Genomic DNA, 24,445 nt, shown 5'->3' on the forward strand with positions numbered 1-24,445 from the left:
CAATACCCGAGAAAGACATGCTCAGATTATGAGAGGCATGAGAGCATCCTGCGGCGATATGCCCTTGGTTGAAAGCGTGTTCCTCTGCCTTTGAAGAAATTCAGACTCGGATTCGGAACCCTGGAGAAAATAGTGCCCAATCGGGTTAGTCCCATTTAGATTTATTTTCGAGTTCTTCAAGTTCCTCCAACACTGACGCCCGCCACAGTTGATTTTTGACGGCGACGACGGCGACGACGACAGTGACTCGGACCACAACATATTGCTTTGCTATCTCCCTTTTCTCTTCTGCGTGACACTAGTCCATCATGTCGGTGTGGGACGCCTTTAGCGGCAAGAAGTCTTCCAAGCAGCAGACACCCGAGCCCTCTCAGGCTTCCTCCTCTCCATCGATAGGTGGCTACGCAACTGCACCTTACGACCCTACCACCGCGACAGATGCATCCTCCTTCCTTGGAAGCATCACTTTACCGGACGCATCAAAGCTACATCCACTCGCCGGGCTGAATCAACAGACCTTAGACTACCTTTCACTGGACGAATCTCAACTCTCAGATCTTCCCGGTTCCAGGTCGTTACTACCCTCGCGCGGATGGTCGGACGATCTATGTTATGGCACTGGTGTCACTTATCTAACGGCTCTCACAATTGGTGGCACGTGGGGCTTGATTGAAGGACTGAACCGCGCGCCAGCCTCTGCGCCTCCCAAGCTGCGCCTGAACAGTGTCTTGAACAGTATCACCAGACGTGGGCCTTTCCTCGGGAATTCCGCTGGGGTGGTTGCAATGGTCTACAACGGATTCAACTCGACAATAGGATACTATCGGGGCAAACATGACGCTGCTAACAGCATTGTAGCGGGCGGACTGAGCGGTATGCTTTTCAAGAGTACGAGAGGAGTGAAACCAATGATGATTTCGGGCGGTATTGTGGCATCGATAGCCGGTGCTTGGGCGGTGAGCATCTTCGGTGATATTCGAGGAATCGATAAGCTAATCATCTATAGTTGACCCGCAAAGTTCTGTTCGAACTACCCGATGAGCAGCCCATGACTCTCGAGGCTACAGCCCTTTGATCCCTCAATCGATGACAGATTTCGAAGGCCCACCGAGCGTCTCTAGATTCGGATACGATCAATTCTCTTTTTTCGCAACATTTGTATAAATCCTTTATCTCTCATGCACCTCCTCGACGAAGGTTGGTGCATCTCGAAATCTCGACCGTTTCCTGGTCGGTACAATGATCTTCACTCAGGCACGTGATAAGCATAGCGGGTAATTTGAACCACAGTATTGGGGCGTTTTCAAGGCCGGCGGGCAGCAGTGTATGATCAGAGACAATGCGGCGTGTTGCAGGTGGGTGGCCCTGCTAACATGATGGAGAAAGCTGAATTCGGTTCAAGATAATCACCAAGAAGTCTGCAAAGCCATAGCGGTCAGACAACATCCAATACCATCCTCTAATGATCTTTCATATAGGAACGCTTGCTTATTAGTTCCGCGCATCCTTCTGTCTGTTTATTATACATATTACGTGTCTAACGTCGCATCCCAATGGTTAGTTGGAGTTGAGTACGACCGACCGTTTGGACCGAACGAACGCCTCTCAGGCCGGAGTCATCCATTCAGAACATATTGTACAGGTTTATATCCGGAACTCTGCTGCTCTCAGAGCATTCCCTTCCTCCAAGCCTTCGCGGCCAATGCCTCAATCAGCTTTGTATCGATCACGCCCCTAGTCCCTTCGTCTTCGATGGCCTCAACTACCGCATCCGCCACAAGATCTGCCTTCAGCGGCTTCTCTACGGCCGCACCGAATAGCTTGGTTAAGTTACCACCTACCAGGCTATTCACCGTACTGCCCACCATTCCAGACGCAGCAATTGGAAGAGTGAACATTCGGCTACTATCGTATAGAAAGCCGGGTCGGATAAATATAGATCGCAACTTCACCAATTGGCTGGCGATTGTACTTTCGGCCTCTCTCTTGGTCGTGATATACCTCGAGGGAAGCATAGGGGCACCGGCCGCGGCGGAGATATAGACAAAGGTCTTGACATTCTCGCGTTCACTTTCTTGTGCCAGTGCGATTGCACTGTCTCGGTTCATGAGCTCATAAGTGATCTGACCGTCTTTTTCACCTTTACCCAACTCTGCACCAGGGGTGCGTGTGAGTGGATCTGCTGCGCTGCCTGATTTCGTTGAACTGAATGCCCGTGACAGCCCGGAGACAACGGATTCTTTACCCGAGATGACACCCTTGTAGTCTGCTTCGAGGAGGATGCCCATGGTGTGCACAACAGCGTCGGCGTTCTTCAGGTATGAGGTGTAGGATGTCGGCTTTAGGATGTCAGCCTTAGCCCAGGTTACCGAAGTAGACCATGAGGGGGGCATGTTTTCTGAGGACACAGATGACCACGTTGGTTCTCCTGTTCGGCTGGGAAAGGTAGAATTCAGTATCTAGCAAGACCACGCACCGGGAGAGTACAAGTTACCTTATTGAAGTGACATCCCACCCTCGAGCAACGGCGGACTTGCAAATGCGGGAACCCAAGAAGCCATTCCCGCCGGCGACCACGAGCTTCCGTTTGGCTGCTTGAGCCATAGTCTGATGTTTGGAGATTCTGACGGCCTTGCTATCTCTGCTCGTACGAGAAAGGAGCCTCCTCCCCAAACCCGTCTTGGGAGGTTGAAAGTGGACTGACTTCCACAACTTTTCAGAGAAATGTTGACGTAGTGAACTAAGAATAGAAGGTTTCCCGAACCAAGGCCAACTTCGAAGTTGGCCTTTCGCGATTTTGTTCTGCAAATATACTCCGTCCATACTCCCCCATATTCTAGCAGAATTCAAAGCTTGGTTGTCCTTCTATTGACGCACAGTAGGCCAATTCTCCTTCCTTCACCTGCGACTTGGAATATTCTCGCTCTAGGACACACATCAACATGCCAGCCGCAAAACGCCGTAAATTGAGTGCCAGTCAGGAGGAGCCCGCCGCTGGTTCGAGCAACACGCGGCGAGAGATAGAGAAGGTAGCGGATCTGGTACAGCTAGACACTTGTCAAAATACTGCATCCAAAGACGACGAGACTCCCACCGATCATAATCCAGAGACGAAAACCACAGAGTCCAATTCAACCACCCGAGCAGTTCCACCTTCCAACACGACGAGCAATTCCGACCGGCTTTCTCGCTTTGCCGCCTTAAAGTCGCGAGCATTGGCATCCTCGAAATCCAATCTGGCAGAGACGAAAGCTGAAGCCCAGCGCGCGGCGATCGATCCCTCCGTATTAGCCAACCTCTCTCGGCGCAGCGCCATCGCTTCACACAACCTACTTAAAGCGGACACGGAGGAAGAACATGGCGATGGGGCATTCGAGCGAAAGCGAGCCTGGGATTACACGATGGAGGAGTCGGAGCGGTGGGATGTGCGGATGGAGCAAAAGCGACAAGCACGTGAGAACGTGCTGTTCCAAGATTACTCGACCGAAGCCGGCAAGATCTACGACAAGCAGATGCGGGAGCTAGAGAAAGCGGCGCGGAAGGACGGGGGCAAAGCTCGGGAAGACTACGATGCTCAGAAGGCCGAGATCATCCAAAACGCCGCTCGCACAGGCGGGCTAGAGATAGTCGAGCTGGACAACGGTGAACTCGTCGCCATCGACAGGGATGGCCGCTTCTACGCCGACAACGACAGTATTGGGTTCGTGGAGCAGAAGCCCAAGCGTGAAAATGTCGATCGTCTTGTTGCCGACTTGAAGAAGGCGGACGAGATCAGAATGAAGAAGCGGAAGGAGCGTGGCCGTGAGGATAACGAGGGCGATGTCACGTACATCAATGAGAAGAACAAGCAGTTCAACCTCAAGTTGGCCCGTTTCTATGACCGGTATACGACAGATATCCGCGAGAGCTTTGAGCGAGGAACAGCAATGTAAGCTCTCCTTACAAAGAGAGACATGAAGTATATCCATTGTCAGTATCATTAGCGAGAGTGAAACTTAGAAGACAGCATACTCGTCATATCCTATTGGATGAGCACGTTCTTGGAAGCGCCAGAGGCGGACAAGATCAATGATGACATTCACAAGCAATCCCTCCTATCAGCACATCTGTGTTCCTCTCTTGTGCTCAATTAAGATCCAAAAGAAGCACTTCGCCGAAATAACCATAAACAACGATCTGGCATAGATGAGCCGGCCTATATGCACTCTCTACCACCAAATACATGTGCACCGCAAGCCAACACTCGTGGCTAAACAAGCACCCAGATCCAGGCAAGAGAAGTCATACGATCCACGTCGTACGCCCTCCAAGCCAAGCACGGAATTTTTGGGTTGAACCAAAACCGGGCGCGAAACATAGCATGGCCTTGCTATTGGTCTCGCTCGCCCTGCATGCCTTTTTGGGCTGGAGTCGGAAATACTCGTGGCCCTGAGGCCGCTTTATTGGACAACAGCAGCATCATGATATCAACCCCCGCGCTCTATGATTCGGAGGAAATTGAGGAACATTGTTACGGAACAAATCTAAAGTCTCCCAATGAGAAATCCACTTAATACCTAATTAAAAACGAAGTTTTGAAGATCTTTGCCTTGCTTAACGTCCATCAATTGTCCTGGTGGTAGAAGACAAGTAGTCCAGTACTTGACTTCTCCTCGGTCCAACTAGGACGTCGTTGTGCCGGCTTTACAGCATCGTACAATCTCATTTGTCACCCAAGGGCTGGCTAATGGACATTTATATGTTGAGATTGGTTCCTTCTCTATCCCTAGCCATCGGAAGCTCTCAAATCGACCGCAACTCTCGACTGGCATATTGAGAGGAGCAGCCCGGTACACAGTTTACTAGACGGAAGCGGAAGCAGATTCTGGGACCTGAAGCCAACACTAGCATAGTATAACGGGGAGAGCACTGTTATTGTTCGTTTGACTCCCTCCCTCTACTCTCCTTTGGAAATATCTACCGCGACTACCGCCAGAAGTCAAGCACAGTATCGTCACTACTCACGGGTCATATTTGGGTCTTGCAGAGCTTACGAGTGAGTCGATCGCGGGTGGATTCAGGCAGTTCCATTGTCTAGTAGACTGCGAGACTTCGTTCTCTATCTAGGACCGGATACGCCCAAGACTCGATTGAGACAGTGTCCGACACACGAGAAGATGTCCGCCTCGACCGAACCCATTATAGTGATTGGTGCTGGCGTCATTGGACTTTCGTGTGCGACGCTCCTTCAGTATCAATATCCCAAGGCCACCATCACAATTATTGCTGCGGAGTTTCCCAACACCACGACTCCCTCTGCAGACTATGCCTCTGCATGGGCAGGTGCACACTACCGACCCATACCGCAGTCGACTCCGCAGTTACGGGATGAAGCACAACTCGCCTTCCACACAGCGGATATCATGAAGAAGATCGCGCGAGACTCACCTGAGGCCGGTGTCGCGGTCATGCAGGGAATAGAGTACCTGGAAAGCCCTACAGAGGGTGCTTTGAGCCTTAGAACGGGCGATGTATACGCCGGCCGAGGCGATCGCTTTCGCATCTTGGAGAAGAGCGAGTTGCCCCAGGGTGTACAGTGGGGGTGTGAGTACCAAACTTATGCGGTAAATGTTCAAATCTACTGCGAATGGTTGCTTGATCGATTTGTAGCCCGAGGTGGAAGTGTACTTCAGCGTCGTATATCAGACGCAACCCAAGTCTTCGATTTTGGCCAAGGGAACGGCAGAGGAAGTGTGAGAACCGTAGTCAATTGCTCCGGCCGAAATTTCGATCGAGATCCCAAGATTAAAATAATTCGGGGGCAGACCGTGCTGGTGAAGCAGCAATACCACCACACCATTACTCGACAGAATCGTGATGGGAGCTGGACGTTTTTGATCCCACGACCGAGAGGAGGTGGCACAATTGTTGGGGGGACGAAAGAGATCGGAGACCATCATGAGAAAGCAAGGCCTGAAACTCGGTCCAAGCTACTTCAGCAATGTGTTGAAGTATTCCCTGACTTTGTAGAGTCAATTGAGGAGTTTGAGGTGGTCAAGGATAATGTCGGTCGAAGACCATGGCGCGAAGGTGGAGTCCGCGTCGAAATTGAATCAATCGACGGAGACAGGAGGCTTGTCCATAGCTACGGTGCTGGCGGACGAGGTTATGAATTGAGTTGGGGCGTGGCCGAAAGGGTGGTTGAGTTGATTAGACGCAGCTCTAGGGTCACAGCCCGACTGTAAGGTCAATCATAAGATAAATATCGATTGGTGAGACAGGCAAAGTTTCATTTCTTCTTGGTCGGCTTCCCTTCGGTTTCTTGCAATTCCTGAAGCCTGGCTTCCAGCGTGAGATTCTTGGCCTTCTCCTCATCCTCCAGTGTCTTCACCTGCTTGACGGCCTCACCTAACCGATCCAATTCTTTGCCCTCCTCTTCGCGGCTGAATTTATTGCCAGGACTGCTTTTGATAGGAATTTCGGCAGTCGGTGGAGGTTTACTGGCCGCTGCTTTGGCCCCTTTTCCCTTGGATTTGGAAACCCGGCCACCTCCCGTCAAGAGATCATAGAACGCCTCAACGGGTTCATTGAACAAGACTTCTTCGTAGCACATACTAGAGATCAAGGCACGGTCTCTTTTCTGCTGTTCAACATCGCCAAGGTAAGGGTGTAGTTTGAGACCATGCCAAATCTGCTGTGGCTTTTCGTTGCTCTCGGGTACGAAGTAGAATTTGATAGCAATCTCGAATTCTCCCCAACCCGTCTCTTCAACCTCGAACGGCGGGCTCTCAATCATGCGGATACTGTTGGCGTAGGTATCGTGCAGTTTAAATTGGACCTTTCTCAGCCAGTAGGAAATGTCCTCGCCATTAATACCGCGGACAAAGACTTTCCACTTGTGAGTGTGATCGGCCGGCGCATCCTTGGGGCGAGTTTCAGGGTCAAAAGGCAGAGCTTCTGTTCCATAAATGAACGGACGATAAACCTGTACGCCTCTCACGCGCTTAGTACCAGCGGGGGCAGGCATGATGTTGATGAGAACAGGCTCGGACGTCGGACTGGCCTGTGGATCTTGGTCGGCTGGTGGTGGTGGCTTGCGAGACGCGATGCGGTTGTTCCTCAGCCTATCTGGGGTTCATCAGCCATTTGACGTACTTTCTAAATACGAAGATCAGCCCAGAATTCGAGGTCCAGCCGCGTGAGGCAAGGCGAAGGTAATTGTCATTCAAGTACTGCCAAAGAGACGCAGTTGGCCGCAGCCTTGGCAGTTTCGCGGAAGGCTGCATCACGTGATACAAATGCGCATCTCCAGCTCCGGGGGAGGTTGTGCAACTAATTACAAAGCGGCAGCAAAATCGGCCTAAAGCAGCAATGGCATATCCTCTGCAAATATCACATCCAATTGAAGTTTCTTGGACTCGGTTTCGATATCCTTCCTTATATACTCGTACATAGCGTAGCAACATATTCTACGAGGCAGTGCTTATGACCGTCTATTACATGAGTCAATGAACAATCTAATCTTCGACCACTTATAATTCAACCACGCGTACCTCCGCGACGGTTGCAAAGTCCATTGCACGCCGTTACGAGCATGTGGTCCATCCGTCACCAATGCGGTTTCTCAAATATGGCAGCAATTTGAGGCGCAGCGCATTGCTTCCCTTGTCTCAAAAAGCGGCTCTCTATGGTGTCCGACCGCTATCGTATACTCGAGCCCTTCCTGCGTCGGTTCCGCGTTATCAATTACGGGCCAGATTGAAAACTGCACCGGGTATACAGCGCGAAATAAATCTCCAAGAAGTCGTACAGGCAGACTACATGGTGGAGGATAGTGTGGTTATGGACACCCTGCAGGAGCTGGGCATCGAGAATTTGAGGACTGCCGAGCGCATTTTTCGCTTGCAACGCACACGTCTTCTTGAGGTGGGATCTTCTCCTGCGTCGGCGGCTCAGTTGGCTAAAACCAGCGACAAATGGAAGAGTAAATATGCAGAGCATATGAGCACCGTCGAGGCCGAGTTAATGACCAGCCACAGGGTTTTGGGAGCGTTGTTTTATGCCGCTGCCATGACCGATCTTTCCACGTATAATCAAGCGAGTTATTGGGAAATGGGGAAGTTCTCTCTACAGATCGCTTTTGAATTCGATTACGAAGATGCTGCTATTGCGTTTGCGAGAATCGAGCTCAGAGCCAATGGCTTGCGGCCGAAAGGAGATCCTCAATCGCTCCTCAAGCCCGTTGATCTACCGCCCAAAATCCTGGGATATATTCATCGGGCTGCCATGTCCAGGTCAGATTGGCGAGCCATGTCCCTTTATCTGGATTACGCGTTGAGGAAGCCACAGAATAAAGTGACTGCACAAAATTCTTATCAGATTGCAGTTGACCTTTCAAGGATGGCAGGTCCCAGCTCGACCAATGTGGACGATGTCAGCCCCTCAGAGCGCTATGAACTACCTTGGTTTCAACTCCAGAAAGCCGCGGACGAATACTATGCTCACTTACCTGAAGACAGTCCTGAGGCGGCGAGTGTACAGCAAATGTACGTCAAGGCTCTAAATACTGGCAGGGATAGGTGGAATGATAGCCGAGCTGCCGAACTTCTTCTGAGAAACACTGACGAAATCACGCCGGGTTCTACAAGATGGGTCGAATTATTAACTCAAGCTGCGATGCAAGGCAATCCAGACTCCTGTTTCAAGTTGGGCCACTATCTTCTCAGGCAAGAAGGCTGGCATCCCGATTGCCTAGGGAGCACGCGTCCACAATCCCGGACAAGTTTTTGGTGGATCGAGTTGAGTGCATATGCTATGAGACACTACCCCGTATGGGCAAGACAGCGATACCTCCTTCTTGCGGTACTCCTGCGTGAGAACGGTTTCGAGAAGGAAGCAAAGTCCTATCTCATTCGAGGACAACTTGCATTAAAAGAATCCCAGGCTGCAGATGCAGGGCGTTCGATTCAATGGTTGCAGAACACCATTGACGAATGGGACAGCCCCGAGTGGGACATGACTTCGATTATGCTACTGGAAGCTGAACCGCTATATAAGCAGAAACTTCTTCTATAAGCTCGAGCCTCTGCTCACTGCTGGCTACTACCAAACCACATTATGCTACAGAGCGGGCGAGCTACACAACTTGATCCGCTGCTCAAGTCGATTTGCTCCAGCATCTGCGCCTTGCCGACTTCCATTGTCGCAAAACACGTAGTGAAAGAGACATATTTGCTGAGGTCTACTCAACAAGTCGTGGCTCGACATGTCTTGGCAGCCGTTGGTTCACCGTTGTTATGGCGAAGCCTTCACAGGGGAATAACTACGGTGGTTAAATGCGTCATAGTCACTCAGGCAAGATGCTCTGCGGTGTCTTCCTCAATGTCTTTCGCGTGGATCTTTCCATGTTTTTGTCAACCACCCACATCGCTCAAAAGACGATTATTTTGATGTGTAAATTCGTGATGACTAGGACAAACTACATGTACAAGGTGTATACTATCAAACGGCAGGGGAATTAGATGTCTCCGCACAATACTATCCGAATCCAAGGACTACTGCAACAGTCCGAATGCAACATGCTCCTCTGGCACTCTCCGCTAAGTCGTCGATTCTAACAATTTCATGTAACAACGAATGATCATATTTGTGCCGGAGTCGAGCATTGCCCCCCATTTCTGACGGTCAGAATCATGGGGGAGACGACCATCTTCCCTTTTCTTTGTTCTTCACCATTTCTCTTTTGACGTGGATCTTTTCCGGAAACTTGAAAATCATGGGAAAACTACCCGCTTGCCAGAGTGCTCGAGCAATCAAACCTTGACATACGAGTATGTGTAGAAGCCCGACGCGGACGTGCGAATACAAGCAGACATGACAGGCCCAACATTAGGCGAATCAAATGATCACCAGACATTACCCCATCAAGAAATTTAGACATTATTGAATGTTCACAATAACTTATGCATTCTTCCACCCCCGCACTCCCCCCAGGCATATTACCTACATGTAGGTTCACCAAAAAGGTCAATCGTGCCGCTCCAGCTTTGTGTGTTACCTAGCTACTGTACAAGAGCAAGGCCAAGTGGATTACAAAAGGATGAGTCTCCCTGGTTTCCGCTCCGCTCACATGAGTTCCCAACGTCCCCGACTTACCCGACCTAGTGAAGGGAACAATAGGCAGGTCGCAGATCTATCTCTAGAAAACATGGATAGGAGATCTCAAGTCTGGTCGCAATGGTAAAGGATTTCTACGGCCAGAACTATTTATGGAAACGGCCTTTCAAGACCTAGAAACATGTTCTACCCAGGAGTGTCGTGGACACGAAGGAGCACGATCCCAACCCTGGGGCATGGAGGATACCGAAGAGTTGGGCCACAAATTGGAAAATCCCTTTGGTTCAACTATGACGCCAGAGGCAAGTGGTGCCGATATCGTTGCAACCGAGACAGGATCGGCATCGAAACCGTAGCTTAGAATTTACCGGGTCTTGAATTTCCTCTCTGCTACACAGGGTCAGACTCGCACAAGGTACAGGGTACTCGGAACTCTCGTTCTCTTCAGGTTAGAGAACCCCACAAAAGAAAAAGCCCTGTTGTGGGCGAATTCCGCCAGGCAAGAGTTGAATCTTGAAGGTTCAAACCTGTTCTGACAAAACAGCAACTTTATGTACCACTTTCGACGTTAGAAAGCATAAAGACTTGACAAAAGGAATGCACGAGCCACGACTGACACCGGGCCAACCCGTTCGGATTTTAGTACAAGTCAATTGATACAGTAGGTACAAAGAGGGGCGATAAAAGGTAAACAAGAAGACTGGCCCAGTGCACATACGGTTTAGTAATTTTCAATCCTACCTTCTACATAGGTTGGCAGTCAGTCCATCGGATGAAACATTGCACGTCGATCCTGGGAGGGAAATGAAAGTCAAAAAGGGCATCATCTTGACTGACAGGCTTCGATCATCGTCCCCAGTGACTGGCGGAGACCCTCCCACTTGCAGAATTCGTCACCATCCTGTTTTCCGGGTCCCGCCCTGCTTTGGAGGGAAATGTGCTTGATCTTCCCGCTCGAGGCGTGGTTGTCCAAAAGTCAACTCCCATGCACAGCCCGATGTCTTCGCGCTGGCTCGCAGATGCAAAGAAACGTTCGCTAAGTCCGTATTTGGATATTCAAGCCATGAACAAGGTTCGAGGGCCCTCAAAGAACTTTAAATCTGGAGAGGGATTTGTCGTCGAGTCAAGTCGTCTTTCCGACCGATTCTGGAGGAGTCAGCCACGATCCCGTTTCCTATGACTATTGCCTTTATGGAATCCAAACCCACGAGGAGACAAGCCACTCGTGTACCTGCCACTGGCAGGTTGTGAAGTGTCCTCTCAATCACTCAGCCTTCAATAGATTGTCGTATTCGCCTGTCACTGGCAATCACCAACTTCCTTTTCGCGGTAGCCTGGAGGCTGACCGAGTGAAGGCTTCCCTCCAAATCCAAAAGCGTTGGTCGGTCACTCATTTCGCACCTATGCTCATGCAGCCGTCGTGTCGTGGAGACTAGGGCATGAGTCGCAGGCTATTAACTGGTAGTATGTGTGCATTCTTGGACGATCATTGAACTCTGTACCACCAGGCCTTCCTCAGCCTGATATCTGCGAATGAATGGCAGGTATGTAAGACCTGGTAATCCGCTAGGTCGCTTGCATAACAATCGATGCTGCGCAGAAGTGAATTTTCACAACAGGTGTAGGTAGAGCTTTGAAAATTTAAGCAAACGTTACTGCCAGTTTAGCTATGGGAGCAGATCACACTGGTGGTCTCCAATGCTGAGACTGCGATTGCATAATTCATTCTTCTACCAAATAGGTGATGACAATAGGAGCGTCGTTGAGCCATCAAAGGTGCTCTACTGCTTTGCTATGATCAGTGGCATTGACAACGTCTGATCCATACAGCAGCTGATCTGGCTAAGCGGTCAATGGAGAGGAGGCTACTTCCCCCCCCGTCATTTCTTCCATGAGATATTGGGGTGAAATAATCCATTCCAAATCAGCCAGCTAGGCGTGTCGGCCAGCAGGTTAAGCATAGTGCGTTCGCAACCTCTCAGGAATGCCATAAGTCAAAGCTTGGCCCAGAGTATAGGGATTCAACTTCCTCATAGCACGAGCGCTGAGGTCATCGACCAAGAGAGCTTAGATGGAATATCTCGAGCAGAACTCTCTATACAGAAACAAACACTAGACTCTTGGTCTTGATCCAATGCCATATACGACCGCAATCTTGGGCCCGTCACGAACTTTGACCTACGAATTTGGATTGCAAGTCCTTCAAACCATGGAAGGGGACGGTCGAAGGTTTTCTACAGTTCAATGGAAGGACATTTCGACTCCCCAGGGCGCAGTCGAACCAGATTCTGAACTTAAGCTGTATAAAACAGATGGTGCAAATGTGAGTGGCCAAACCTCATACAGGCTGCCAACTTGACAGCTGAAAGCCGCATTCCGCCATACAGGACCAGACGCCATTGATGTATTCGTAGAATATGTTTTGACTGTCCGTGGATGCTTCCACATCGCGGTACTGATATGCAAGAATAGTTGAATCTTGTCTCATTGCAGCTTGACTTACGCTTTGCTCTCAATACAGTTAATGAACGTCTCTTCTACAAAGCAGTGTTCTTTCCGGCATCATTTGGCCTTGGTTGACCAGCTGAAACTGGATCAAAACACGTTGGTTTGCTACCACAGATGGCTTAGGCTATGGCAGAAGCCAGTTCTCCTTTGTGAACACCCAGAGGATTGGAGTAGCCCGACTACCACACTTGAGAGGTTCCGCTTCTCGTTAGGCCAAGTCCTGGCCAATGTATTCGATCTTCTGGTTGGGCGTGTCAGGGATTGTACTGGATATCTCGCGCTGCAGAGACGTTCCAGTAAGCACGCTTTGGATATGATCCCAATCCGAGAGCTGCAGGGCAATATTTCAGTATCATGAGTCACGAAAATTTCTTCAGGAAACATTCTTGCTAGGCCAAAAGACCTGGGATGGTGCAATTTAGACTCGTAGGACCAGCAGAGTTTTGATCTTGGATCTTGTGACCATAATGGCATTAAAAGCCAAGACAGCCAAGGGTTGGGAGCGAAAATGGCCAAGTGTAGGGGAATTGCCTTTTGGCTGGAATGTTTGTTGCTCGTAGAATTGAGGAGACTCCCCGTTACTGCCTGATAATTCGTTAATGGGTAGACAGTCCCGAGTAACTTGTGCGAATGCTTGCTTGCTATCTTAGCTGTTCGGCTTTCCCTGTTCGATGTTGCAAGCCGGTTTCAAGTTGGGGCCGAGGCTGCGCCACATTACGCACGACGGCAATCGATACGAGTTTGTGGATGGATGACATCGTCTGTGCGAAGTATTTGAATTCGGCCCCGTTGAGCATGTATCAGTGTGTTGAGGGGGAAATGACTTACATAGTGGTTTCCTGATGTTAATATCTAACCAGTCAGTCTGTCGACAAGGGTTCGCCGGCCCATAATGACGACCTGCCCCGGAGGCTTGGATAGATTTGGTGAAACGTCCAACCCGCTTGATAGTGACCCTGTCATACCTCTCAATGCAAATACTGTAGCATCCAGATCTACGGCACATTCTGTATGTATACCTTCCTGCTACGCAAGGTCTGCGCTTAGAGTATATATAAGACAATCCGAGAGACTGTTCGTGTCTGAGTTTGCCCGAGTCTACTCACATTGGCCCAAAGAAGTGTCTAGGCCCAGCAAACGAGCCAGAAACAGGACTGAACTGGGTGCAAATGATCTAGACCTTGACACAGCCTGACATTGTGGTCTAGAACACCCTTCCAGAATGCTCACAGAGCCTCTAAACTTTAGAATCTGTCATCTTTACAGATATTGGTGCCGGCTCGATGGAAGAAGGCTGTGTTTGGTTCTCGCTGTCTCTCGCCCTATGGCCGTCTCGCGCGCTGCACAATGATGCAGTTTCCGCCAATAGTCCGCAGCCCGTGCATTTCATGCTGGACGGAACAATCCTCCAAAGCGTGGCCGGCTCAAATACAGACCTGTAGAGCATTCCCATCATGCTTGGGGATCTGGAGCTCGTCGTTTTTCTACCTCACACTGTGGCGAAATTTACAACTGTATCCCAACATTGTGAATCTTGGCAACTCGCCAAGAAACGCTCACAGCGTTGATAGATTGCGGACGTTAGTTTTATATTCAAGAAATTCATTTTCAAGGTGGAGCGTCCAGACTGGTCGAGAACTTGACTCCCTACCCAAACTTTAGTGGTGTCGTCGTGGTATACCAAGAACCCTACTCGTCTCTTCGAACATCCCGTCATTTAGCCTAGCTCTTGAACATTGGGAATGGCGGGAATGACCCCATAACACGATTTTCCTTGGAAATGACGTCGATCTTCTTTATTCAAAGCCGGGAGTATGTCTTATTCTGAATGTTTCCTCCATAATGTTGCAATTGGCCCCCGGACGACCGATTGAATTGCATGACAATTAAGCTTTCTGTCTGTGCGAATCTGAAACGCCTGGATGCCAGACGGTCTACCAAAACAATCACTGGAGCCGTAGACATTGCAATGTAGCCAGAAGTTAGACCGAGGGTGCTCACCTGGACATAGGCAAAGGCATGTGTGCAAAACTTGATGTTCACTCACTTGGAGACCGAATACGCTCTCCCAGAGGCTTTGGAATCCCATGTCCACGAGTAAGGTGAATAAGGTGAAAAATGCCCTTACATGGCTTCAGGAACCTAGAGTGATTAGCTCTAGTCGGCGTCGTCGGATTCGTCTTCAGAATCGCCCCCAGAGTTCTGTCTCCGCCGCCGTTGGCCATCCCGTAGACCTTTCTTTAGTTTTAACGGAAAGCCAGCGCCACGATCCAGCAAGCCCTTGACTAGATTAGTGCTTGGTTGTACTTGGTCGAAATCTTTCGCATTGACAACCCTGAAAACATCGGTTGTAACTGTGTCGATAGCGGGGATGACAGCACCTTGAGCTAAATGCACAGTATCCATCTTCATGAGAACAAATTGAAGTCGATATTCGCCAGCTTTGCGAACGGACACATCGGCGAAGATGAAGAAAGTACCAGGAGTACGGTGCGGTGGCCGGGTCTGCTCAGGAGGTCGTGAAGTTGAGATTGGCAGAAATCTCGAGGTCGGGCTCGGTGGGACGTCGATAGCGGTCTCTGATCGAGGATGAGGTGTAAATGTAGGCGGATCAGGGTCATCAGCTGTGTTGGTCGGGCTTGCCACAGTTGTGCCCAGAAGTAGACGTTGCACCTCCTTTCGCCCATCCTCGGTGGTTTGAGACATTGTGGACACATCTTTGTCTGGTGTTTGTGCTGCCACTAGTTTGCAATGCACCACCCAGAATGGACTCGACAATTCTGCCACGTCGTGCTTCGAATCTGGGTCGAAGTCTTGCATTTGCAATTGGAGGATTGGAGGAGGGTCAATAGCCCTTGGGATTGATTAAAAGTGAAGGAACATGGTGGGCAGACAATACATACCTTCGGTCCTTCCCATCAGGGCCTGCCCTCGCTGCCCTCGGTTGCTGTCTGATATGAAGTTGACAGCGACGGGTCGTCGACCCCGGTTTCTGGACATGCGCTGGTTCATTCATTGAGAGTGATTTGGCTCCTCCAACAGGGGCGGAGGCATCGGATACCGAGCTTTTACTGCTAGGGCGAGAATATATGGAGTTCTGTCCAGACTCACTGATATCGCAAGTGGCTATCGAATACCCGTGGATAGGTCTATATATATCAACAGCCTGGCGTAGGTCATAGTTCTGTTTCATACCTTGCAAGGCCTGTAAGTAGCGTTTGCGGTGTGCCGGTCGGGACGGCTGGTCTGAGACGAAAAGTGTTGGTAATCATCTAGACCGCAGGACGGCTGTAAAGTTCGAGGCGGCAGTGAAGGCTCTAAGGATGACAGTGATGGTATTGGTGTCAGGGAGGTACCTTGACACGGTTCACTGGTGTTATGTGGGAACTCAACGGCACGGCAATAGCAGAGTTAGATGGGCGAGTTAGATGGTATGGTTGCATCACCCTGGTGAACTGGGTCAAGTGCCGAGGACAGCTGTATGTGATTGGCAGTAGAAGCTGAAACCAGAAGAAGAAGAAGAAGAAGATGTACAGCGGTAGTCATGGTAGATTGACCAAATACCGAGCACAACTCTTCATCAGACGCTGACCCGGTAAAGAAAGCATCTACATGACGACCTAGGAGTAGGAGTACTCTTCTCGAAGCAGACGAATGGCCAGGCCCAGGTAGTTGGAGAGCTTAGCAGGGCCTCCTTGGCGTTGGGGCCATTGTTGGGTAGCAAGAACTGGGACTCGCGTAATCTAGGGACAGGGATCCGTGCCACAGGCATACAGTAGCGGCTTCGATCAAAAGGAAGGGGGAGCGATGGGAAAGGTGTGGCGTGATCAACATCCGGCGGCTGGTAGGGCAGGGCAGGGCAGGGCAGGGCAGGGCAGGGCAGGGCAAGGACAGGGAAATGTGATGGGGACAGCCTGCAAAAGGGATTCAAGAGGCCGAAGACTGGATCGCCAGTGATCACCGAGATTCGGCACGGGCAGCATGCCTGTTTGTGATCTCTGACTTGTTTGGCCCAGAGCCGTGCTACGGGTACGGGTCTACCGTACGGAGCACATGTAGTAGGGCAGGTCAATCCACCTCCCACTCAGACTGGCACCACTGGCCGGTAGCATGCGAGTACTTCGTCCCAAGTACCCCGTAGGCAGGGAGTACAGGTTCCTGAGATTGGACCCTTGCCGACTTCATGAGGCCAGGAAAGTCTTCCACCCAGGATGGTTAGGGGCGCTATGATACAGAATGTCCTCTGATAGCCCGCCAGGGATGTGAGTGTTGCAGGGCACCTAAGGCTGTGGTACGAGGAGACTGGGGAAAGGCTTTCTCGTAGTTTTGGGTTTTGTGGATGGCTCCAGGGGCCCCTTCGGTCTTCCGTGGGTTCAACCATCTCGGGAAGCCAATAGTAGCCCTTGAAAGCGACGGGATCGAAACTAGTTTAGGGGCCTCAAGAGCCCTCGTCTTCGAATGCCGGGGGTGCAAGGATCCCGAGGGAAGTGCATGGCCGACTCGCGAAGCTTTAGCGAGGGACCAAGACTGGTATGACTGTTACCACCAGAGAGAGCACCACGGCTGTTCACCCATACGAGTCTTCCGTACATCGCGGTGGAGCAAAAACGGGGATGGCACCTCAAAAATGCGGCTTTGCTACAACCATGGGCCCAGGAAACTGGGCTAAAACCGCCTAGGGTCCTGCTCAATATAGTGACAGATATGTTTGGCTACTGCCGGGTATGACCCAAGAAGCGATAGCAGCAATTCCGAATCAAACCAAACAGTCAGAACGCTCGGAGGGATCCTCCCTAATGAATGGGGCAAGGATACGAGGACGCTGAAGAGGAAGAGGTCAAGGGCAACAGATGCTAGTTCACTGCAAACAAGACCAAGGAAAGCTAGACCAACAAAGACCAACAAGACCAAAGAGTCTTCGGCGACGGCGACGGCGACGGCGACGGCGACGGCATATCAGTTGTCAACCCCTCTCCCGATAGATAGACAGGGCACAGGTCAAGACAGAATCAGGATAGGCAAAAGGCACGGTGGACATGGCAGTACGGCGTCCTGATGACGATGATGGGTTGGAAATAAGCTAGCCTGGGAGATCCCTTCACGCGCTACCGCTACCGGGAACTGGGAACTGGGAACTGGGCAGCTCAAAGGCTTGATCTTGAAGGGACTACGTCAACTTCTCCCTCCTCAACACCAGACACCAATCTCAATTCTGGAAGACCGCCCGGTCCTATGTCCCGAGAGCCATGCCTGGTCTGTGCAGGATCCAGTGAGAAAGCACGTATAGCCGTGTCGCTGACTCACTGGCCGACTTTGACACAAACTCAACCTTCGGTTCTCTGATGAGGTTTAGCATGCACCACCCCTTGGGACCGAGGTTGGAAGCGGTGGAGGGTTGGCAGTTTGGCACGGGCACGCCTCTAACCACTCACTACTGCCTAGAGGTCAGCATCAGGCTCGGAGGTTTATAAGGTTTCGTCGGGCTCGCAGATCCCTTCTCTCCCTGGTGCTGGTCCAGCTGCATGGGCCGGTGTGCTCCGTGCGTGCAGAGTCCAGGCGGATGGCGGGTAGTGGGCATGGGGCGGGCCAAAATGTGACTGGGGCGAACTCGGGTCCCTCTCCCTAGAACCATTCAGGCGTGTGCTAAGATACACATGGATAGTGCTTCTTCAGAGAGGGTTCGAAACGAGCTCTGAACAAACGATTGTGCTATATTCAGAACAGACTCCCCATCCAGGATTGACGCATGGACAGTCCCGACCCCCGGAGCACATACAGAGCAGCTGGACGGGGTATTTGGTAGGGAGGGCCTGGGCGGATGGACCCAGTACTTCCTCCTTTCCTCCCAACGCAACAACGCGGCTGTAAAACGCGAAAGACTGCCCGCCCCTCAACTCGCCCAGGGTATCTCGTGTCTGTGGTGATGGTCCTTCGTATTGTTGCCAGTGAATGTCATCGCTCCCTTGGGGAGATCGACATTGCTACGTCCTTGGATCAACGTGATCGAGCACACCAATACGGAGAGCTGTCTGACACAGCACAGTATTGTACGAGGCACAAATGACTAAGATGACCATCATCGCAAGTTCTAAGTTGCATGACTTTATTCGCTACTTGCTGACCTCTCCTCTGACCTGGTGAGCCCGGACTCATGCCCTTTACGAGTAGTTGACCACTCCCTCGGATGTTTCATGACTGGTTGACGTTCCATGCCACTAACTGTGACGAGCTTAGCTCTACGACAGTCCAGAGGGGCAGTGCTCATTGTTGGTTTCGTCGGTGACTGGTCAAGTTGAACAATCAAGTCAAGAATGATAAATTTCCACAGGATGGAGGGCGAGGTATAGGTCCCCCTATCCAAAGTGACACTCCACCACCTTCACGGATTAGGTACGAGTACTGTCATCTTCGCTTGCATCACCGACAGCCAAGCTGAGCACTAGGTTAGCGCGCTGCTTGTTGAGAAAGAACTCAACGAAGGGGGCACAATCCTCAGGTCTTTGTTCTTGCCTCTGTCGTTTGGGGACCCTGTCGTGGAGCTTGGACCAGCCAGGCACTGGGGGACAGAGATTCCGTCCGCTGTGGGCATCTTCGTTCCAACTCTGGCAACCGCATAGGCCCAACTACGGCTAGTTCCCACGGATTCCTCATTAGATATGAGGTAGAAGCAAATGCCTCGGATGGCTTTTAGTGGCGGTAGCTCTATCGAGGAAAGATCGTCCAAGGACGCATGAAACTACCTGGTCCTCGTACCGAGTATCAATTGCAAGACGGATGGAACAGCAGAAGAGAAAAAGATACGAGTGCTCCCCTGCCCCGGCCTCCCGTGCTAGGGTTCCTTTTGCCTGATCTCGGTTATCGCTTCCGACGCCAAAGCTAAAGGCAATCAAGGAAGGGCCTATGTAAGTCTTGCCGGGAATATTGTATGCTTGCAGGACAGCCACTTGGGGCCTACCAAATGCCGCTGAGCGATGAACCATGTCTCCTAGGTGCTCGTCTCCTCGCCAAATGGGGGTCTTCGACTACGGAAAGGCATCCTCCTAGCCGCAGTGGCTTGCTGAAGATTTCAAGGGCATTCCTCCGGGCATAACGATGTCTCGTACGAGTACTTGCATCTCCCGCGCATCTTGAAACCTAGCCTGAACGCATCCTCGACGACGTGCTTGGTTATTGCAACTATTGAGCTTCCTCTCTGCTCAAGGCTTGCAGGGTACAGGCCCCAAGATCCTTCAACCTCCGGGGGATTGGTCACCGTTTCTTCTAACTTACAACTGCCGAGACTCTACGCTCTGGGTCTAAATGTTATGCTCTAATTATTGGCGACAGAGTTACAACTTTACAAGTGTTACGAAACAAAGTGGAAGAATCCACCCCGCGCAACTACCGGCCACGCAGTGACCTCTTTCTTGATCAAACACACTTTTGCAATCCTGTGAGCTTTAGCTGTCTTCCACAGCTGCCAGAGCACCATGAACTGTTCTCAGGAAGGGTCGCACGCGCAAATTCAGCTACAAGTACCTCGTAGACTGAGGGACATCTGGTTCTCGTGGACATTTCGCCCCCCGAACTTCTGGAAGAGCTGACGATTTGAGGCTCAGTCTGCAACTCCAGTCACCAATGTCAAGCTTCACAGCGCCACCGGTCGCACTGTGATATGATAGCTCTTGACATGCAGAGACTGTTGGCGGTCCCCGCCAAAACTGACCGGGAATGGTGATTAGCATGGCTCGCTTCTGTTCACTCTTGGACCAATTTGACAAATTCCCCGTCAATCAGAGGTTAATTAATCACCGACCGACCAACTTACGCTGGGCAGCCCCGAGACGAGTTCGGCCACGGCCTTGTTTGTCCACGTCTACTTGATTCAACTCATGCCAATAATGAACAATCCTCAAGATCCTCTTTTGATGCCGCCTTGATTGGCCGTAAAAAGGCCTCGATCATGCGCTGTCATTTCCGAGGCTTACAGGGCTTTGTGGCGTTAACCCAATCGTTCCTAGCTCTCTCCTTCCAAGTCTCGATCTGCTCTTCTCCCTCGAAGTCAATGTTGTCTCAACTCTATCGCATATAAACTTTCTGCAATACAAAGCCTTTGGGTTGTATGGAGGAGAGACTCTGCAAAGAGGTCTAATCGCCGCATGAACTAGCTCTACACGCACGAGCGACCACCCACCGTAGGCTTGTTATTTTGCAATTGCCTGTCCTTTACGCGGGTGATGGCAACAATCTTGAGCGATATAGGTTAGTTTAGCGAGGAAAACAAACTGCGCTCTGGTTTGACCTTTTCAAGCAATGAGAGTGAGAGGACAAGCGCCAAAATACTCTTCTATTGGCACAAATCTCAGAGTGTCGTGCCTGCCAGGGAGAGGTCGTTCAATAATTCTTTGTGATCCAATACTCTTGAGCTTCTATCTAGACTCTGAATGGTCCAGGACAACTTAGGCATAGCTTGAGAGGAGGTAATCACGAGCTCTCTCTTCCTACCAAGTTTGACAACCTATTCAACTCATAGTTACTACGATCAGCCAACTGGATCAAACAGGATTACGGCCCCTAGAATGGGGACTTTGGGTTGCATTTGGGAGTCGAGTCTTACTCAATGAGATTGCCATCAGGGTCACGAATGTAGACGCTTCGTAGCCGACCCTGCGCACCCGTCCTTTCGACCACATGCCCTCCCTCGAGAACCTTGACCCCGCCAGCATTGAGACGCTCAAGGATGTCGTCCACATTGTCCTCAACAAGGAAGCAAAGATCTCCACTGCCTGGCTGGACGGTCCCCGCCTTTGGTTCGAATTCGTGTCCACTGACATGCAGATTGATTTTCTGCACTCCAAACTTGAGTGCGTGCCTCGTAACCGACGGCGCCGTGGGCGACGTAAAAGAGGTGTGTCGCATGCCAAGAACGCCTTCGTAGAATTTAATGGTGGCGTCCAGATCCTGGACAGTCAGCACCAGGTGATCAAGAGATGTTGCGCGCGCCATGGAAGTCATATTGACCGGGTCGCTCCAGAAGCGACTGCTTATCTAGTCACTAGTGTTGTATTTGGTTGGCGTTCCGTTCCCCCTATCCAGTGACGCACGTGGCAAAAGACTTGAGGAAGCAAGGTAGTTCTTCTTCTTCTGATCACAGAGCCCTCGACCTATTTCGAAAGCAGATTATGCGTAGGACATGGAATAAGCTGTTCAAGATTGGCTCTATTCAAGGGCAGCAAGCACATTCCGGTAGCGGAGACGGCACATCGGCAAATCTCCGCGCGGCTGGTGACAACCTCGCATTATCACACGGACTCCCCGTGCTCCATATGGTACTGTACGTAACGTACCTCCTCGTACGTACCTAGGCGAGAGATCGTTTCTTTTGAGATACAGCTAATGCATCCTGCATTTGAGCTCGTAATAGCAGTGAGTAGCTTACGCGTATGAAAAGTCTTGCGTAGCGTAAACAGCGATTCCTTGGACTTGCACCTTGTGACAATAGTACTGCAGGAATAGAGCGGCGGTCCCTTTGGTGGTCGCTGACAAAGCCTATGACGTAGAAGGCATAGAAGCATTGTGGAGCTTCAGAAACTGGCGTTCATTGGCCGAGGTAATCAATCCACAACGAGATAAGATTAGATGAGTTCTGCTCTCGATTTTTGCCGAACGGCCTGAAGTTTCTTTGGTCCACCTTGCAAAACGGCCTGCCTGAACCAGGTTATTGCTTCAAGCTGGAGACGACTCTGAGCTGGCAAAGTGGTAGAATCAAATTCCTTCAAAACACATTCGCAACTATATTCAATGCCGCTGACCGTTTCTCTGGCCAGGAACTGAAGGGTTGCCCCACGAAGCTCTTCCTGCCGCCAGAGTTTGCTAACAATGGTAACCACAAGATCTCAGGAGAAAGGCTTGTCAACGCCAGTCTCCGCAAGCAAGGTTCAAGTCATTGTACCAACGACAACACAATCAACGCCAAGACCTACAGATTCACCATCCACCACTCGCAAAACGCGCTCATCACCTCGGCAAAGCGACTCAACAAAGAGACCTGTCAGCACCATGGGCACATCCGCGAGCAAAGCTAAATCGAATAGCGATGTTGATGGATTTCTCGTCCAAGAACGCAATGAAGACAGTGAGCATGCGGTCAGCGATTCGGCTCAAGAACTGGCACAGCGAAGCCCAACGCTACTCCCAGAGCGCCCAACGACACATTCCCGGGCAGATATGCTAGAAGCCTCCAACGCCTTCAACGATATAGTTGCTCCGGGTCCGCCAGTCGATCCAACCGAAAAGGAAAGCCTGAACTTGCCAGAGAGACTTAAATTTTCACCACCAAGGTCTACGGCCGTTCCTTTGAACACGCACAAGCGCTTTCGATCCGAGGAACCGGCGAATCAAGTTGCATTCAACAATGAGCATGACAAAGGGCCCTTTTCCTCTACGATAGAGCCTGTTACGACAACGTCAGCGTCGGATGAAAGCGACGATACCCCGGAAGTCGTGAGTATTGTTTTGAAAAAGTCCACCGACCGATTGGCCCACGGCCACAAGAGGCGGCGCCTCGAAGAGGGTTCCTCCGGAGGACTGCACTCGCCAAAAATTGACCGACCTGCTGATACTTCCCCTTCTGAGAAGGAGACTTTTCTCAAAGAAACGCTCAGAGATACTGCTGGTGAGCCATCCACATTAGAGCAGTCTAAAGAGTCTGGGGGTCAGAAGCTCGTTGATGGAGATGATCTGGACCCTATTGTTCTCGAATCGAGTCCCAATGCTTCAGAGCTGATCCCGACCAAGATGGATGGAAAGGATATCACTTTCCAAGGTGATTTCGCGCCCGTGGACGACGCAGGTTCCAACCCACTTCCCGGTGACGTGATACCTTCTCTGTCTGGAAAAGATGCAACGCTGGATCCAGTGATAGCCCAAACAGGCTTCAAGGTGCCTTACTTTGCAAAGCACGAAGCTAAGATTGCTGAGCTGAGTGCCGAGTCTGTCGACAGACTCAACACATCTGCGCTCGATGATGCCGAAAGCGGATCACACACTGAAGCCGGATCAGCCACGTTGACTAATAATTCGTTTGTAACTGTCCCAGAAAACCAACCCATGAAATCCCATGGCGAAACATGTTCAGATGCCAAGGATCAGACGACCTTGACAGAGACAGCGTCTTTTCCCTCAACAGTCCAGGAATCCTCTCCGAAGCACATGGCAGTCCGCCAAGCGCGGCCAAGCAAAGCCGTGCCCCAGGCAGTACAGAAGGCGACGTCTCTCCAGGACTTCAGGAAGCGGCTGCTGGACCGAAATCCGAGAACAAATGTGTGGGGTCCCCCAGGATTTCGAAAGACGCGATTTGTCGGTGCTTGAAGTCGGGTTGCCGCATAGGCTGTGGACTATCTTCTTGCACTACCTACGAGTATGTAGGGCCTTTCCACAGGTACGGAGTACCATTCCTAAACACCCAACTCATTAGGGAAAAAGACCCCACCGGGTTAAACGAGCAGATTCCGACCCGACGATCCGTCATTGTCTGCGACTCTGGCGTCGTCCGGAGCTGCCAACACTCCCCATATTAGATTTGGTCGACCCGTTTCGGAGTACGATTGGGCTGAGGCGTGATCTCGACCAACTTGAACGAGCTGCAGAATCGGCGGTGTGGACGCGGCCTCAGCCCATCCCATCCCTCAAGTGCTCTGTCGGGAGTAACCCACTGCTTTATCCCAAACCCTTCAAATGGTCCACATCGCAGCCGCACTGGGCGGATGCCCCGCCCTGCCACAGGATCCCGACAGCTGGCCCAATTTTCGGTAGAATAATGGTCCCCCTCGGCCTAGACCTGAGGAAGCTGCCTGAGGGGCTG

General features: G+C 51.1%; 9 protein-coding genes across 9 annotated transcripts; 5 read left to right on the top strand and 4 right to left on the bottom strand.

The window, feature by feature from the left end:
- Positions 1-308: 308 nt before the first annotated feature.
- Positions 309-1,075, top strand: A1O9_04795 (uncharacterized protein; the record flags this gene model as incomplete). Its single annotated transcript, XM_013407083.1, has 2 exons — positions 309-956; positions 1,007-1,075. The coding sequence occupies 2 exons, from the start codon at positions 309-311 to the stop codon at positions 1,073-1,075; spliced, it is 717 nt and encodes a 238-aa protein (XP_013262537.1).
- A 592-nt stretch (positions 1,076-1,667) lies between these two features.
- Positions 1,668-2,604, bottom strand: A1O9_04796 (uncharacterized protein; the record flags this gene model as incomplete). Its single annotated transcript, XM_013407084.1, has 2 exons — positions 1,668-2,436; positions 2,495-2,604. The coding sequence occupies 2 exons, from the start codon at positions 2,602-2,604 to the stop codon at positions 1,668-1,670; spliced, it is 879 nt and encodes a 292-aa protein (XP_013262538.1).
- A 338-nt stretch (positions 2,605-2,942) lies between these two features.
- A1O9_04797 (uncharacterized protein) lies at positions 2,943-3,932 on the top strand (the record flags this gene model as incomplete). The annotated part of the gene is made up of 1 exon (XM_013407085.1): positions 2,943-3,932. The coding sequence occupies one exon, from the start codon at positions 2,943-2,945 to the stop codon at positions 3,930-3,932; it is 990 nt and encodes a 329-aa protein (XP_013262539.1).
- A 1,224-nt stretch (positions 3,933-5,156) lies between these two features.
- Positions 5,157-6,224, top strand: A1O9_04798 (uncharacterized protein; the record flags this gene model as incomplete). The annotated part of the gene is made up of 1 exon (XM_013407086.1): positions 5,157-6,224. The coding sequence occupies one exon, from the start codon at positions 5,157-5,159 to the stop codon at positions 6,222-6,224; it is 1,068 nt and encodes a 355-aa protein (XP_013262540.1).
- Positions 6,225-6,268: 44 nt separating this feature from the next.
- On the bottom strand, positions 6,269-7,006 carry A1O9_04799 (YEATS domain-containing protein 4; the record flags this gene model as incomplete). The annotated part of the gene is made up of 1 exon (XM_013407087.1): positions 6,269-7,006. The coding sequence occupies one exon, from the start codon at positions 7,004-7,006 to the stop codon at positions 6,269-6,271; it is 738 nt and encodes a 245-aa protein (XP_013262541.1).
- An 821-nt stretch (positions 7,007-7,827) lies between these two features.
- A1O9_04800 (uncharacterized protein) lies at positions 7,828-8,889 on the top strand (the record flags this gene model as incomplete). The annotated part of the gene is made up of 1 exon (XM_013407088.1): positions 7,828-8,889. A coding segment is annotated over one exon (1,062 nt), but the record flags the coding sequence as incomplete, so codon positions are not given.
- A 5,871-nt stretch (positions 8,890-14,760) lies between these two features.
- On the bottom strand, positions 14,761-15,619 carry A1O9_04801 (uncharacterized protein; the record flags this gene model as incomplete). Its single annotated transcript, XM_013407089.1, has 2 exons — positions 14,761-15,457; positions 15,507-15,619. 2 exons carry the CDS (start codon positions 15,617-15,619, stop codon positions 14,761-14,763), a joined length of 810 nt encoding a protein of 269 aa, XP_013262543.1.
- A 5,576-nt stretch (positions 15,620-21,195) lies between these two features.
- On the bottom strand, positions 21,196-21,597 carry A1O9_04802 (biphenyl-2,3-diol 1,2-dioxygenase; the record flags this gene model as incomplete). The annotated part of the gene is made up of 1 exon (XM_013407090.1): positions 21,196-21,597. One exon carries the CDS (start codon positions 21,595-21,597, stop codon positions 21,196-21,198), a length of 402 nt encoding a protein of 133 aa, XP_013262544.1.
- An 864-nt stretch (positions 21,598-22,461) lies between these two features.
- A1O9_04803 (uncharacterized protein) lies at positions 22,462-23,952 on the top strand (the record flags this gene model as incomplete). Its single annotated transcript, XM_013407091.1, has 1 exon — positions 22,462-23,952. The coding sequence occupies one exon, from the start codon at positions 22,462-22,464 to the stop codon at positions 23,950-23,952; it is 1,491 nt and encodes a 496-aa protein (XP_013262545.1).
- Between the last annotated feature and the right edge of the window lie 493 nt (positions 23,953-24,445).

This window comes from Exophiala aquamarina (genome assembly GCF_000709125.1).
Source record: "Exophiala aquamarina CBS 119918 chromosome Unknown aczIA-supercont1.3, whole genome shotgun sequence".
Taxonomy (NCBI): Eukaryota; Fungi; Ascomycota; class Eurotiomycetes; order Chaetothyriales; family Herpotrichiellaceae; genus Exophiala; species Exophiala aquamarina.